Source organism: Metopolophium dirhodum, chromosome 1 (assembly GCF_019925205.1).
Source record: "Metopolophium dirhodum isolate CAU chromosome 1, ASM1992520v1, whole genome shotgun sequence".
NCBI lineage: Eukaryota > Metazoa > Arthropoda > Insecta > Hemiptera > Aphididae > Metopolophium > Metopolophium dirhodum.
This window is the reverse complement of record NC_083560.1, coordinates 100416124-100432654: the sequence shown is the minus strand read 5'-3', so window position 1 is coordinate 100432654 and position 16531 is coordinate 100416124. Positions and strand designations below refer to the sequence as shown.

Here is a 16531-nt window from a genome sequence, read left to right as displayed (position 1 = left end):
TGTGTATATATGTGTCTGAGGGAGAAAACAAATATTTACACCAAGTTAAATACAATTTTTTACAACAAATTACATGAAAATTGTTTTTGATTGGGCCATAAACCATCAGGCATAATAAGTTAGTGCAACACTGATGATATTCTACATTTATTATTTAGTTTTATTAAAATTTAAAGTAGCTAATTGCAGTGGCATATTTATGGGGAAGATTAGAAAGATATATCTTCCTCAATAATCTTTATTTTTTTTTTTTATCAATTTGTAAATTATGTACTTTTTAACAATATACATATAGTATATAATATATAAATACACATTATATTAAGCATAATATGTATACAAAGAAAGAATTGTATTATTTATATATTTTATAGTAAATCTTTATTGACGGAAAAATTCTGTTTACAAAATAATCTCCATATGAATAATATGTGTAGTATAAAAATTCACAATAAAAACTGTAGCTAGTACAAATTAAATTGAAATTTACTTTCCATAAAATATAACAAAATAAACATCATAACATAATTAATAAGAGATGCATAATATTCTAAATGAGATCAGACAAATGCAAAGTATCAAATTTCTTAGAGCATCTTAATTATTAAATTTTGAACAAGTACGCATAATGAAACCTAGATTTAAAAAAGCTTTGTTTGTATATTATTTTATATGACTCAAACATATTACATAGTTCACAATCAAAAGTAATACATATGTCAATAAATGATTTTTCTGGCTTTATAAAAATATTAGAACAGTGGTTCTTAACCTGTGGTCCTTGGCCCCCTAGGGGTCCGCGATACTCATGTCGGGGGTCCGCGGCAGCCTTATCAAATAACATACGTCAATAAGTGACATGAATGCATTATTACAATATTGTTGGATTATTATTATTATTTTTTTCATATATATAATATGTAGATTCTAAACCAAATAATTGTATTATTAATATTTATTAAGTAAAATCAGTTTTTCTTGTTCATACAAAATCTATATATGTACTATAGTCTCGGAAGTCTTATATTTACTGCCACTAAGTGCAGCTGATCGATCGTAGTCAACTATAGTTTTATACATATTACATTTTTATAAAAATTTATATGTAATACAATAATTATAAATGTGTGTGTTTTGTTATATCTACTTATGTAAATTGTTATATAAAATAATGATTATAATTTTGGTTATGATAACATGAGATGTTTTGTAAAAATGAAGGTATTTAAAAAAAAATTTGGTAAGGGCGATCTACAAAAGGTTAAGAACCGCTGTATTAGAATAATAAGCTTATAATCACACTCAATACTAGATTTTTCGATACAATATAACATTGATAAATGTTAAGAGAATTCATTGTCTCCGTCTTACAAACATATAACAGTATTACAATTGTAGCAAATTGTACGATCTGATTAATTTATTTAACCCTGTTATGTTTAACTTTAGAGTGAATTTACCTATTACCAAATTTAGAAATAAGAATATTATCTAGTTAATGACATTGGTTTTTTTTTTAATATTTTAATTTTAAAGTGAGTTATGAGTATTTTAAATGAATATGCTCATAACTTGCTTTTGAATTAAAATATAAAAAAACCAATGCTATTGACTAGATTAGTAGTTCAAAAGCGATGTGTCGCCAAATAAATTGTTTATTTATATTGTATACACATATTTTAAAACTCAAAGTATAAATATAATATAACGTTATTATGGCGTTTTGAAGTGATGGCAAAAACCACAGATAAAATAAAACGATTGTAAAGATATTCTCATTAAAATGTGTCGCCATTTTTATGGATCTAAATTAGGGTGTCGTTGTAAAAAAGATTGAGAAGCATTGAACTAGATATTATCTAATATTCTTACTTACAAATTAAGTAATAGGTCAATTCACTCTAAAATTAAACATAACAGTGTTAAATGAATTATTCAGAATGTACTATTATGCTATGTTATGTGTTTGTAAGATGGTTATGGTTTCCTCTTAATATTTTGCATTTGTTAACACAATCCATTTGAATAACACCAATTATTAAAACTATTTGAATCTTCTTGTAAAGGAATTCATCAATCATGGATAAATATTTTTGTTAAAAATAATTTGGCACTATCATCAAACAATAGAATATAGTGTATTATAACTGATTGAATATAATTTATAAATAATAAAACAATGTTGGTGAAAGATTGTTGACCTGCGGACACCTGAGAGAACATGTATAGGATTTGGTTAAAAAATAAATAAGCCGAAATAATAATGGGTCGCAAAACCCATACGTTTTCAATAATTTATTTATTAGTAACAAATGGTCAACACTATAGAGTGCTTTATTGAAATCGGTGAAAATTGTATCCATTTGGAATCCAGCTGAATAATGTAATTATTGAAAATAGGCAGAGTTTTTATAGTTGAACATCCCTTACGGAAACTATGTCGTACAGTAGATAAAACAATTGTTTATGAAAATGGATATTTTTTATATTTATTTATTTTAAAAGTAGTTATTACAAAGAGAGTTTTCGTTTCCACCAAAATGAAAAAAAAAGGTTTGGTTTTTCGTTCATGCTAAAGCTAGTTCTTTTAAATTTAAAATATACCACTAGAAGGTGGTTCTCGTTAATCCTTTACAATTTTTTCAGTTTTTTTATTAATTGATTAAATTTATTCTTATACATCTATTATACTAGTCTATCTTATAATAATTGTATTATTATAATTATAACTTACATAGTTTTTTTCACAGGTAATGTTTTTAAGAATTTCAGGAACCCCTCTTATTATATGATAAATAATAATGATGATTTCTTAAGATTTAATTGTATTATATTTTATTAATTTTTTCAAATATAAATACATTTTTAAATGTTTAGTTTATACAAATAGTTATTAAAAATACATTTAATGTTTGAACAAAGATAATAAAAAATTTAAAAAAAAAAAGAATACAACTTATTTATTTGGGTACCAACAGTCTACTCGACTACTTAAATTAAGTAAGTATATATCTTATAACTTATGGATGTAAAAAATAACAAAAATGATCAATGCAGATAAATAATTTTTTGTAACATAATATAATGAAAATATTTTGTTTTTATAAGCATTCTAATGACTAAAAAAAAAGAAATACATAACTTAATATAAAACTATTCTTATCATATTTTGAACACTTTTTCCTTTACTTATCCTTCAATCCGTCTACATCACTGTCAATAACGTTTACCTGAAGTGGTTGCAAATCATCTTGGCCAAGTGAGCTGGTGGTAGTAGGAGAGGCGTACATTGCACTAATTCCTTGTTGTTGATTATTAGCAATTTGACTATTAGCATTCTTCGAGTTCGCTGATTGGATTTCAGCCTTGACCTATTTAAACACAATTATTAGTCTTGTACTGAAGTTAAAATATTTTGTGTATTTAATTCATATCAAATTATCAACAATAGTAAATTTAAGTTCAAGGTTGTAGTCATACATAAAATGAATAAATCAATATATATTTATATTATATAAGGTACGTACCCGATCATACAAATTTTGAAAATCTGAAAGCTGGTCTTTCAATGATCTGTTTTCCTCTAGTAATGAGTGAATTTGGACTTTCAATTTTAACATTAGTTTAGGATCCTTCTAAAAATGGACATAGATTATTAATATAAAGATTTATATAGTGTAAACATTGTGATAATGGTTAACTTGCTTCATCAAAATTGAAGTCGTCTGTGAATGCTTTTTGATTTTGCAATAGTTGTTTTTCAAGTTCGGCAAGTTTCTTGTAAATTGATACACGGTATCTGTTTGTAATATCTTCTGAAAATGATAGATAAAATTTCATATTATTAATAACAAATTTAGTATTTAAGAGAAAAAAACGTACAATTGATTAATACTTTTCTTTAAACATAACTTTGCCCGCCGCAGCAAAAAAGGTATCTCTGTTTTCACAATTTTTCTAACTTTTTTGTGTAGTTCCCGCAAAACTGATAGTGGCATAAAACAATCAAAGACGTTCTATACAATAAATTACAGATACTTCCGTCTTCGAGGGAACTACACAAAAAGAGTTGACAACTTAAAAAAAAATAAAAAAATAAAGAAAACAAAGATACAACGTTCTTTGCTGCGGCATGCGATATATTCATATATATTTATTTATATTTAAATAAATTAACATAACTGGCTGTTATACATTTTGAAATCTATTAATGAAACAGTCTTTTAGCTATACATTTTCTTAAGATAAAATTAATTGGTAATTAAATTAAACTAACAATATTAAAATATAGTAGAAATAGCTTTTTTGTATTATTTACATGCAAACTAGATTTTCTAAATTTATAATTATTGCGTTTTGCAAAAATTTCAGAAAATTTTTAATTTTTATATAGGTACTCAAATAATTACTGTATTGTTTATAAGACATTTCGATTTCATTAATCCTAATAATAAATAATTATAAAATATATAGTGTACAATACCACAGTTTATCTAGGTATATACATTTATACAGGTAGTATCTATGGAAACCGACAAAACTGTTAATTTTAATTGGACTGAAATTTTTTTTTATTATTATTTATTGATATTATAAACATTAAAACATAATATTATTATACATACTTTACAAGTCCTAGAACATGGCAATAAGTATTTTTTTATTTGAATAAAAATAGTAATTTTAGCTAGTGTTGGAATATAACCTATAATAATAACAAATAGGGCACGAATTTCAATAAAAATTTTTTTTTGGAATTTTTTACGCGAAGATTTCCAAGCTACAAATTCGTGTCAAATACACGGTGTTCTAACAACAAATTTTTTAGGACATTTTTGTCCTATTTCTCATATTATGACTAAAATATTGACTTCATTGATATATGAGTAGGTAATATAAATTATGTAACTATGTAATATAAATTATTTTCATTTTTAACTTAACATCAGGTAATCCGGTTTTAAATTAGACAAGGCTGAAATTTATCTTTACGTCACAACATTTATGTCGCCAATTTGATTGCATACAAATGATCAAATTTTATCGGAGTATTTTCTTATTGAGCGATACTATTATATAATTTTTTTATATTTATAATTATAAACGTACTAAAAACTATTCAAATTATTATGAATTTTACATAATAATTTGAATTTATTTAATATCATTTATAGGACATTTTCGGTATTTTATAGGGAATTTATATAAGAGCCCTAATAATAAATAATAATAAGTAAGTATGCCCTATGCAGGGACGTATTTATTAGGTAGAGTGTAACAGAGCCCCCCTCCACACAGTCAAAATGTCCGGAAATTTTTTTAAAATTAAATGTTTTATATTCATTTGTGTGTATACATACAATGTAATTTGATTAAACTCCCTATCTTTAAAAAATAACGATTTTTTTTCGATATGTTAAACCTTGTACAGTTGTACTTTGGATACGACCAATATAATAGGTATATAGTGTATTAGTATGCATATTGCCTGTATAGCAGTTTGTACTGCAACTCTTCGAAACTCAACAACATTTGTTGTTGTAGGTACTTGTTTAAGACACCTCTTGTCTTACCTCTTGATTCTCCCGACGAGCCTACCATCAATCGCTGTTTCTTGGTAATTTCAAGCAACTTATCGTTGGTGTCGTTGAGCCTCTTATTGTCCTTTTCCAATTTGGACTGCTGCTGTTCGAGTTGTTCAATCGCTTTGCTCATGGTGGTGGACAGCTATAAAAAATAAAAGTATAATATTTTAAACATCAGTTAGTTAGTCACGTAATTAATTAAGTATACGATTATACAGGTAATATTTAATGCAGGTAGTCGAGTATACAAATTTGGTTAAAAAATAAAAACATGTAGGTAGTTAACGCTTGAAATAATACACTCGACTCACATCCTTGAGTGTTTCAAAATTTTCCTCTATCTCATTAGAGCTGGACATGATGTTGTCGCCGCCGACCGCGACCGCACGAATATTTTATTCGTATGATTTCTAACTTTACAAACGTGTATAATATTATTTCACGCAATATATTTTATCAGGAAGAAAATAATAATATTAGGCGGATGGGATACCTATATGAAATAAAATATTGTTGCAACTGCACTGCCTGTTAGAGTTAGATATACTATACCTACAATATTATATGCCTATGCACCGCGCACGTCTATCCGAAACAGTCGCACGAGCGATAATAACGAAAATTATAATATATTATACAATGTTCTAGGCGGCCGTAGTAGGTACGTTGCATAGGCCTAAGCATATTATATTATTATTATTTGAAAACAGTTCATGGTTTTTTTTCCCCTCCGTGCGCCTACCACCTACCCACCGACCTCCGCACAGTTCAAATATTCGTCTGTTACCCGTGCTGTAGGTACCGCTATTGTAACGCAGTATACCTATAGACGTATTATAGGCATCTAATACTCCTCTCGCCGCACACCGAATACCGCGTCCCCTCACCGCACTCCGGTCCCGTACGCAACATGCACGTGCCCCGCCGTGCAGTGACCGTTCTATAATATTATTTTGAATTAAACAATAGTTGGTGCATAAAAACTCACTGCTATATACCTATGCATAATATTACATAGTATATACACGCGCGCGTTTTTAAGTTATAACCGTGCAGCTATATAGGCACACAGCAATAGACGGGATATAGATATATAGACGAAACTGTATACGAACGCGCGAGTACCTACATATTATTATATATTATATATATGCTGCACGTAGCGATCGAGTGACGGACGTAGTCCCCGCCCCTCATACTCTCCAGCTATGTTGGCATCGTGTATAATTCTTCGATTTCGAACCCGCCAGATGAGCCCGCAGGAGGTGTAAAAATTTGTTTTTTAAATTATATAATATATTCACTTTAAAAAGCGATTACATCATAACATAATGTTATATACATGCACAGCAATAGTATGCTATAAAACTGTTCAACTGTAACTGATAATTATTATTTGTTGGTAAATATTATGTACTATGGAATGGGTTATTCATATTCTTAAACAATATAATATAATAGTATCATAATATTGGTAGGTACGCATTGAGCATTTAACGTTGAAGTAATCGTGTAATTTGACTTTGGATCCTAGGTGCCATTTGAAAGTTGACAATTCAATGTATTACAACATTTGTTATTACTATATTATACCTTATTAGTGCTGGCAAAAGCTGAGTATTAATAAGTTAAAAAGTTTAAGTTAAGTAATTTTTAAGTAAGTTACATAAAGAGTTACTTTTTTTTAGAAGTAAATTGGTGAGTTATATTTTTATCCGTGATATGAAGTAGGTAATTTATGAGTTAATTAATTTTATTGTCAAGTTAAGTAAATGTTTTTTTCTTATATAAGCCCCATATATTTAAAACATATTTTGTTTTGTTAATTGAAAAAAAAGAGTTGGTACAGCGAAAGGTTGTTGGATCACCTGAATCAGCTACAAATTCGAATCACAACCTAACGAGTTCAAAATTGAAATTATAGTAATTAAAAATAAAACTTTATTTTACTGCATAACTAGGTTTTTTTAAAACGTATATAACGTATACAAATATAAATGTACTTACACAAAATATGTGAAACGAATAAATATAAGGTATAACAATATTTGAATGTATACAGTCTAGTAATAATAAGTTATAACTTATAAGTAATAAGTAATAACTAAATTCGGTCGTATAAATATGATTATTATTATCGTCGTCCGTGAAATATATTGCAACGCGGTGCTCCCGTCGCGGGTCATGACAAGTATTACTTGTCGGTGCGTAGCGTTAGTGCGTTACGCATATTACGTATTGCATATATTGTATATAGCCATATAGGTACCTGTTTATCGTTCACATCGAATTATCTCGAAGTATTATTGGTTGGCATTATATGTATATCGTGTATGGCATAGTCGATATCGTTATTATATGTATTGTTGAAATATTAAAACGAGGTATAATACCTACGGGTTGCGGCAGGCTATACGTATAAATGTACAATTTTATATTTGTTTGTAACGGCTGTCGACAGTGTTGAGACGCCACGAAGCTGAAAATCAGTTCAGTGGGTGCCAAATAATTATAATCTGAATCTGTATAATGCTAACACGCTCTCCTCTGAAATTACCAATAACTCCTTGTCTCCTTGATCCTTCGAGGACAACACAATTATTATAATAATTAAAATATTAAAATATTATAATAATATCAACAATATTTATATTTACATTTATTTCTATTTTATAAAAATTTTTTTAGCAATCACAAAATAGTATCTGACATGTGCGTGAGAGTGCGGGTGAGTTTCCTCCGTACCCGCTATACACAATATCAATTATTATTATTACTATCGCGTTCCTAGAAAAGTTCAGATAACGTCTATACTTATAATTTAGTAAAATAATATATTAATATTAGTAATAGTAAATACATATATTTAGAGTTGGGTATTATATTATTATGTTTCTTGGATACCTAGGTGGCTACTGGCTAGGTACTATATATAGGTAGGTACTAGGTAAGTATAATTGTTTTTCTAAATTATTTTCCTCGGCTATCGAATGTTAGCATTATTCGACAGTCAACCACCATCCAGTCAAGTTCAATTTTATTATTTTATTAAAATATTATTTTAAAATGAGTCCAAAATATGCACCAAAAACAAAAATTCCACTATCGAAAAAAAAACACAGAAGATTTATAAATTCAATTAGAAACCCCCACACCGTGAAACAACGAAATGAAGACGAAACTCCGTAAGTGTTTTTTTTATAATTTAGATGTTTTAATATAATATTATAATATGTTGATTATTTAATTTTGGATTAAAAAACGGTAATTTTGATCAAAACTCTATTACAATTTGTAAACCAGTGATTTCTGAAATGCAAAATGACAGCCCAACTCAATTGTTTGCCGAAGTAGAAAATACAAAATTGAATACTAGCATTTCACCCATTAAAAACAATGATCCCAAAATATAAAGTTTATTTGGACGTAGAATTGTCGACATAGGCCATAGCAACTATACAATTACATAAATGTTATTATAATGTCATTAAAATATAATAAATATTTTATTCTTGTGTAATAATAATAATAATAATATTTATTGGCCAAAGGAAAAATACAGTTTCAATAAGTAATCAATGATTATATATAACATGGTTAGATGGCCCATCTCACCTCTGAGGATAACAACTTATCGGTGATGATGGAGTACTATTAAGAGCTAAGTTGGTATACATTTATAAATTTTATAATATTTTAGATATTTCGTGAAAAATTGCGTCATATCTGACTATAATTCAAAAACATAAATAGACATACCTGTAGAACTAATTGTTTATTAGAGCTATAGTAATTAAAGCATAAATTGCAATAAATAAATATAATATAAAGAAGTACATCAAAAATGGAATACATAAATGAACAGACTACATTATATAGGTACACTGGTATATTACATAGGGTGTAGGTCACTAGTATTATTTAACAACCATAATTTAATAGATTGTTTATATATTTTGTAAGACGTGCTATTAATAATTTGCAGCGGAATATTGTTTAATAATTCCAGACCCACTTGCGAAAAACATCGACTAGATTTCAATATACGAACAGTAGATATTTCTAAGTTGATTTTTTGACGTGTGTTATAGTATCTAGGTTTAAACTCTATTAAATTAAATTCGTACGAGTAATATAGGGCATTTCTGTAGAATAATTGTTGCGTCGTAAAAACTTTAAATTCAGTAAATAGATCTTTAGTGGGAATAGTGGGATATGTTTTTCGTTATCTTAAAATTATTTTAATTATGCTTTTTTGAGCTCAGAATATTTTATTGCTTCCTATAATACCTAAGCCACCCCAGGCGGTTATTCCGTATTGTATAATAGATTGTGTCATGGCAAAGTATGTCAAACGTAGAGCCTGGTTATTTAGGCATTTTCTTGCGTTAATGAACAGATAGTGTATTTTCCGTAGTTTCATTATTGTGTTATTTATGTGTGTATCTCATTTTAGGTGTTGATCAAATGTAATACCTAAATATTTAATAGTTTCCGTTTTATTTATAACATTACACGATCAGTAATTAGATTTACAATCTATATCATGGATTTTAATTGTATTTGAATTGGGTTGGGTTCTTTTTATTATTATAAAGTTGTAAATTTTGTGGTACCTACTTATATTATATCATCAATATATCATTATAAACTTAGTATAATACTTTTCCCGTATACCTAATAAATTACATATTTTATAACTACCAAAATTATATGTGATTTTTATCTAAATATATATATGTCATCTGAAATTTGGGGAACAACTGTATACGCTACTGGCGGACACCCCCCTTGAAAAAATCCTGGTTACGCATGGTTTTTTTAAATGTTCACGCGGAACGGTCGAAGTGACTATTATTGTTATCATTACGCACGGAAACAATGAACGGAACTTATTTCAAGAAGACATCGCGTGACCGCCGCGACCAACGTCTGACTAGTATCTATGGGCTTGGTGGTGAGTAGGCATTGTTCTATGCGGGTTACTACTATTAATTAACGATAATTTACGACTAATAAAACGACAAAGCTGATTGCCGAATGTATAAGAAGTTGCCTATAAGAAGTTCCTTAGAATTCAGTAGTATGGAGGACCCTTAAAATAATGTATAAACTTTACATTTACCAAAAAGAAACTTCAAAAAGATGTAAGCGGGTAAGCGGATGTCACTCTGCTGCACAGCAGGTTACAAATGGGTCATTGTTATGGATGGTGTGTTAAATTCGAACTCAATGATACAATTTTTTTTGTTTTTTTTTTTTTATAAATATCAATAAAATTGATTTTGTTGGGTCAAAACGTGTGGAAATTTAATACAAGATTCCTGATATATTTATATATATTGTTACAACAGCGGACAGCGGTTGAAAAATATTAAAAACACATACCTATGCACAATTTGTTTTTATAAGTGTGTAAAGTTCGAATTTTAACAAATGTATCAAATTTAAAATTAAAAAATGATTTTGTAGTTAAAAACGTATAAAATATTCAAGGATTGAAAATTTAAAACAAGGATCCACGTAAATAGCTTATTCTGTAACCAAAAAATAAAAAAAAATTTTTTTAGAAAAACACACATCATTGTAAAATCAATACATTCATTGTTTCACTCAGAATCTAAGACTACAAAAATTGGAAATTGAATATGTTCGTAAATATGATCCACTCAGAATTTAAAATTATGAAAATTTTATAATTTCTTATCAAATAAATCCCTTGATTTAGTATAGTTAAAGTATATTTAACCTACATAATTATATTTAAAACTGTGTACTTGTACCACCATTTAACCATTTTAATATTAGCTATAGGACGCTATTTGTTGTCTCAGTCATAAGCACGTACGACCTGCTGTCTGCAGGGGCAGTTTTAGGACTCAAATTTCGTACGGGCATAAATATAATATATTTATAAGTAAGCTATAGCCACTGGGCCAACTTAAAGTCCCTAACCCCAATATTCTTTTTGCATTACAGTTCAAATAAGAATACCAAAAAAGTGTAGTTTATTATACTTATTTATTAGAGTGAATTGACCTGTTATCAGACTTTAGGTAAGAACATTATCTGTGTTCTTTAATTGGTTTTGTACGATATTTAAATTTTTAAGTGAATTATGAGGATGTAAAATATCAATATTTAAAAATGCTCATAACTAACTTAAAAATTAAAATATCGTAAAAAACCATCGAGAAAACATAGATAATGATCATCATTCATAAGTATTTTAGTACGTTTTCCCAGAAAACTTAAAATATATTGACAATTGTCGTGTTGTGTTTAAATTATTGACCACCACCATTCTCTTTTGGTTGGTGGTCTAACATATCTGTTGCTGAACACGGCGAGGTGGAAGGACACAACACAAACTAAAATAATTTAATAACTAAAGGATAATTGATACTTAGCTATTAACGTCTTAATAACTCAAGCTACAGTTACTTTCCAGTAATAAAATTTAATAAAAATATAACACATAGAAGAGTAGGTATGTCATATTTTTCTGTAGAAAAATTCTACACGAGTACCGAATAAATAATATTACTTAACATTTTCAGGCATCAAATTACATTTTAAGTGTGGACTACAAGAAAATTAGCTGCTTCAAAAAAGTTCAAATGGTTTTCTACTTGTCATTTTCTTTCAAATTATTTTATACCTACACTTTATATTTCATATAAATTTTTATTAGTTGATAAGTGACAAAAAAATTAAATAAAAATTAATAAAATAAATTTAAAATTAGACTAGTCAATAGGTTAATACAATTCTACAATTAAAAATGTATTTCTAATATTATTACTGAAAAAAGGTGGGTAAGTGGATGTCACTCTGCTGTACAGTAGGTTACAAGTGGGTCACTGTCATAGATGGTGTTAAATTTGAATTCAATGATATAATATAATTGTATAAGAAAAACGATTCTGAGCGAAAACAGTCAGTCAGCCTATGGTATTACCAAGTATATTTATTACTATATAGAATATAGTATTAATATATAGAATATATAGATATAGATTACTGCATAGGATATTATTGTGGATAAAGTAATTTATTTATAATCTATTTACGTGGAGCCTAAGAGCCTTGTTTTCAATTTTCAATCCTTAGCTATAAAAGTTGAACATTTTATAAATTTTTAACTACAAAAAAATTGTTAAATTTTAAATTTGATAAATTTTGTCAAGATTTTAACTTTAAATAATTATAAAAAAAAATTGTGCTATGTATTTTTAATATTTTTCAACTGCTATTGTAACAATATACCAGGAGCCTTGTATTAAATTTTCACGCTTTTTACCAAACAAATAAAATTTTATTGATATTTATAGAAAAAAAAATTAAAAAAATTGATAACTGACAATGTCCGTAAACAGCTCAAAAAAAGTCAAAATTTTTTCAAAATTTTATGGTGTATAGAAAATGAAAAAATAAACATTCAGTAAAATTTTCATGTATTTACAGTTATTCATTTTTGAATAACAACAAAATCGCTAAATGAGAAATCGAGTGAAAATCAAATGTTGTAAAAATATGAATTTCAAACGTTCATAAACATTTAATTTGACTTTCTTGTAGACTTTTTTTATGATAAAAGTAGACAAACTTATGAGGAATCTTGTATTACATTTTCAAATCTTAGATTTAAAAAGTAAAATTGTTATGAATTCTCAACTCAAAATAATTTGCTAATTTTCGTGATATTTCTGTATTTTATTAAGATTTGAACTTTAAATGCTTATAAATAAAAACTGTGACAAAGGATTTTTAATTTTTTTCATCTGCCTTTGAAACAATAACCTAGGAGCCTTCTATTAAATTTTCAAGCTTTTTTAACCAACAAATAAAATTTTTTTGATATTTATAGAAATAAAAACTAAAAAAAAAACGGAAACTAAAAATTCCGTAAACAGCTCAAAATAAGTCAAAATATTTGGAAAATGTTATGGTGTATAGAAAATGCTAGTATAAACATTCAGTCAAAATTTCATGTATATCTACGGTTATTTGTCTTAGAGTTACACCAAAAACCAAAATCGACTTTCTCGAAACAGATTTTGCGTAAAAATTCCCGTTATTCCTTAATTTTTCTTTTGTTTTTTCACGCCATCAGTACCAACTAGATGCACTTTCCTATCAGAAAAATTACTGTTGAAGAAAATCCAAGCACTTTTACTGTCCTAAAAGGTGATGACAAACACAAAAAAAACACACATCATTATAAAATCAATACATTCATCGCATCGCTCAGAATCTAAAATAACTAAATATTAGTAACACATTACAATTGTCATAATTATTATGGTATAGAATTTACGACTACAAAGTACAAAGTATCTAAACTTAACATTGAAAATGAAACATATTATTATGACATTTTAAACTTTTTAAATCTATTCAACAAGATTAAATGTACTACTTATAGTAAACTAATATTTATATCATTATTTAAACATCAAATATTCATAAAAAAATTTCAAATCATAAAAGGTTTAATTGTTTCAATAGTTGTTGGAATTGAAAAAATAATATTGAAAAGTTCTTGATGACCAAAATTATAATATATTAATACAAATTAAATCATCTTAAAAATGAATATATTTCATCACAATTTAAACTAAAAGAATGTTTTAAAAATTATTGACAGTTTGCATATTTCATTAGGAAACAGCAAATCTTATATAAATAAATTGCTATACTGTTTACTACAAATAATGTACGTACTATGTATGTGTATTATGTGATTGTATTTAAAAAAAAAAACATATAGGTATCATCAAAATATCTACGCTAAGAATGGCCAACTCAAACTTACTTAAGTGCCAATTTTTAAAAATGAAAAACCCTGTAGTTTGGATATTATAATTTTTTTTTTTTTTTTTATATAATTGAAGAATAGAAATTTTAAATTGTTGTGTGGACTCAAAAAATTGTATTCGAGCCGATTGTGGTCCGCAAGTTACCTATTCCTATTTGAATATACATTTGAATATTTAATAAGAAACAAAATAAAATGAAATATTTCTAAGCTAGTCATTACTACAACTAGGGCTCAGATTTATAAGTACTTAAAATTCCAAAATATGATGTACCTAAGTAATAAAAAATTGATAAGAATGTAATAATAGTTATGATAGTAAAAATAGTAAAGATAGTTAAACATTTCTGAACAATCTATCTATTTTAAAAATGCAAGATGTGTATACATGTACCTTTTATTGTAATTACCAAAAATGTTTAATACACTAATATCTTTATATTAATACTTAATGATCTTAATATTGATTGCGACAAATATGTGGTACCTAGAAAGTTCTGAAAAAATCTATCATAACCACAAAAAAACAATTTATATCAGTCGAAATGGGTAAACAAATGTTGAAAAAATCATTAGGTAGATATTTTTTTTTGTCCATAAAAACTGACAAGTTTAGAACCAACATATTTTATTTGAATGAAAAAAATTAAAAATACTAGAATTCTTCAGGTTATTCCATTTTTAAGTAAGTACATCTACAGAAACAATATGTTTTTAAGCAATGCTTAGAATCAAAACATACTTGATATGATCAATTGAATGTTAAATGAGTGTCCATTGATAAACGTTCAAAATAATATGATAGACTAGTTTGCAAAAATAAAAACAGATAAATATATTTCACTAAGAAAAGTTTGGATACTGTATTTTTTTTTTAAATTACAACAATATTTATTTTATGAGGTATTTCGGTATTTATTCAATATTGTTTTAACTCATCCAGTTCATCTTGGTACTCGGCAACCTCAACAATTCGAGTAAAAAAAAATTGAACAAAAACTATATTATATTCAAAAAAATATAATTTTCGGATCACCGTTTTTTTTAAATTGTAACGGTTGCCAAGTGTCAAGAGGAATAGACGGGTGATACTAATTAGGAGAAAATATAACATTTTTGAAAGTTTTATTTGGTTTTGAGTAATTGTGCATGAGCAACGAGTGTTCTTAAAAATAATGAGTATCTTATGGAAAGTACACACACCACAAGATAATAAACTACTGTCATAACGTGCTACTGTCCATACCACAATGAGGCCACCCAAATATTTTGAACTGGACACCTGAAATAACACTGTGCAATGAGTTGCAAAAAAATTATGGAAATCTTTAAGCTTTTGAAGATGATAAACCTACGATGTTAAATTTTTTCAAAATTAAACAGCCGTGATAACAATGATTTGCTCACATACAAATCAACCATTTAGTTTGACATTTCAATGGTCACACGAAAAATAAGAGTTTTTGCTAATTTTATTACTAGCATGGCTACATAAAAGCCGAACGAAAATGTGGAAATAACTATAAGGTACCAATCATTGGCTATCACATATACTATTATTTTATTCACAATCTCTATGAAATGTATTTACATATTATTATATATCTGAGTCCTAGTTGTAACGAAATGCATGAAATAGGTAGGTGAATAACACTAATTTTGAATTTAAAAATAAAATTACGTACATTTTGGCAATTACTGAATCCAAAAATCTAAATCTCGTTTTCCCTGTCTTGTGCAGTCGTACGTGAATGCGTGGTACCTATTTTATTGCAGTGTTATTCGTTATTACTGTAATAGTGTCATAATTAGGTAACATTTTATCTATAAAAGTTCAAGACGCTCAAGTGATACAAGAATAAGACATAGACAAAATATATAAACATAGATTATGATTAATTTTGTTTAGGTCGTGAGTCGTGACAACTTGTCCTACAATATTCTTATCGACATTTTTAGGTGACATACTGTCGCGTTTAGAGAGCCTCATATAGGCGTTCACCGACGACCGACCGACTGTCTATAATATTCTATAACGACCTATACCATACGGCTAGCCCAAGCCCAGCGTCTATATAGGATTTAAATTTTTTTACGCATTCTAACGAGAAATCACAATTTGCAC

At 27.3% G+C, this 16531-nt stretch overlaps 1 protein-coding gene across 8 annotated transcripts; it reads right to left on the bottom strand.

Moving 5' to 3' along the window:
- Window positions 1-24: 24 nt before the first annotated feature.
- Window positions 25-16274, bottom strand: LOC132934144 (uncharacterized). Of its 8 annotated transcripts, none has more exons than XM_061000412.1 (6): window positions 6079-6695; window positions 5897-5999; window positions 5574-5727; window positions 3706-3815; window positions 3528-3635; window positions 262-3371 (listed from the first exon to the last, which is right to left on the bottom strand). In XM_061000412.1, the coding sequence occupies exons 2-6, from the start codon at window positions 5942-5944 to the stop codon at window positions 3186-3188; spliced, it is 606 nt and encodes a 201-aa protein (XP_060856395.1). In that variant the 5' UTR covers window positions 5945-5999; window positions 6079-6695; the 3' UTR covers window positions 262-3185. The 8 variants fall into 8 exon arrangements, with proteins under 8 accessions (XP_060856398.1, XP_060856397.1, XP_060856401.1 ...); XM_061000413.1 differs by having other exon boundaries at window positions 5897-5995; XM_061000415.1 differs by having other exon boundaries at window positions 25-3371; window positions 3706-3812; window positions 5897-6705.
- Window positions 16275-16531: the final 257 nt, after the last annotated feature.

Bases quoted from the DNA above. Each gene is read 5' to 3' on its own strand.
- LOC132934144 (XM_061000412.1), bottom strand. From the start codon at position 5,944: ATGTCCAGCTCTAATGAGATAGAGGAAAATTTTGAAACACTCAAGGAT. The intron at 5,728-5,896 runs GTGAGTCGAGTG...TATTTTTTATAG, and splicing joins ATTTTGAAACACTCAAGGAT to CTGTCCACCACCATGAGCAA. The intron at 3,816-5,573 runs GTAAGACAAGAG...TATCATTTTCAG, and splicing joins CTCGTCGGGAGAATCAAGAG to AAGATATTACAAACAGATAC.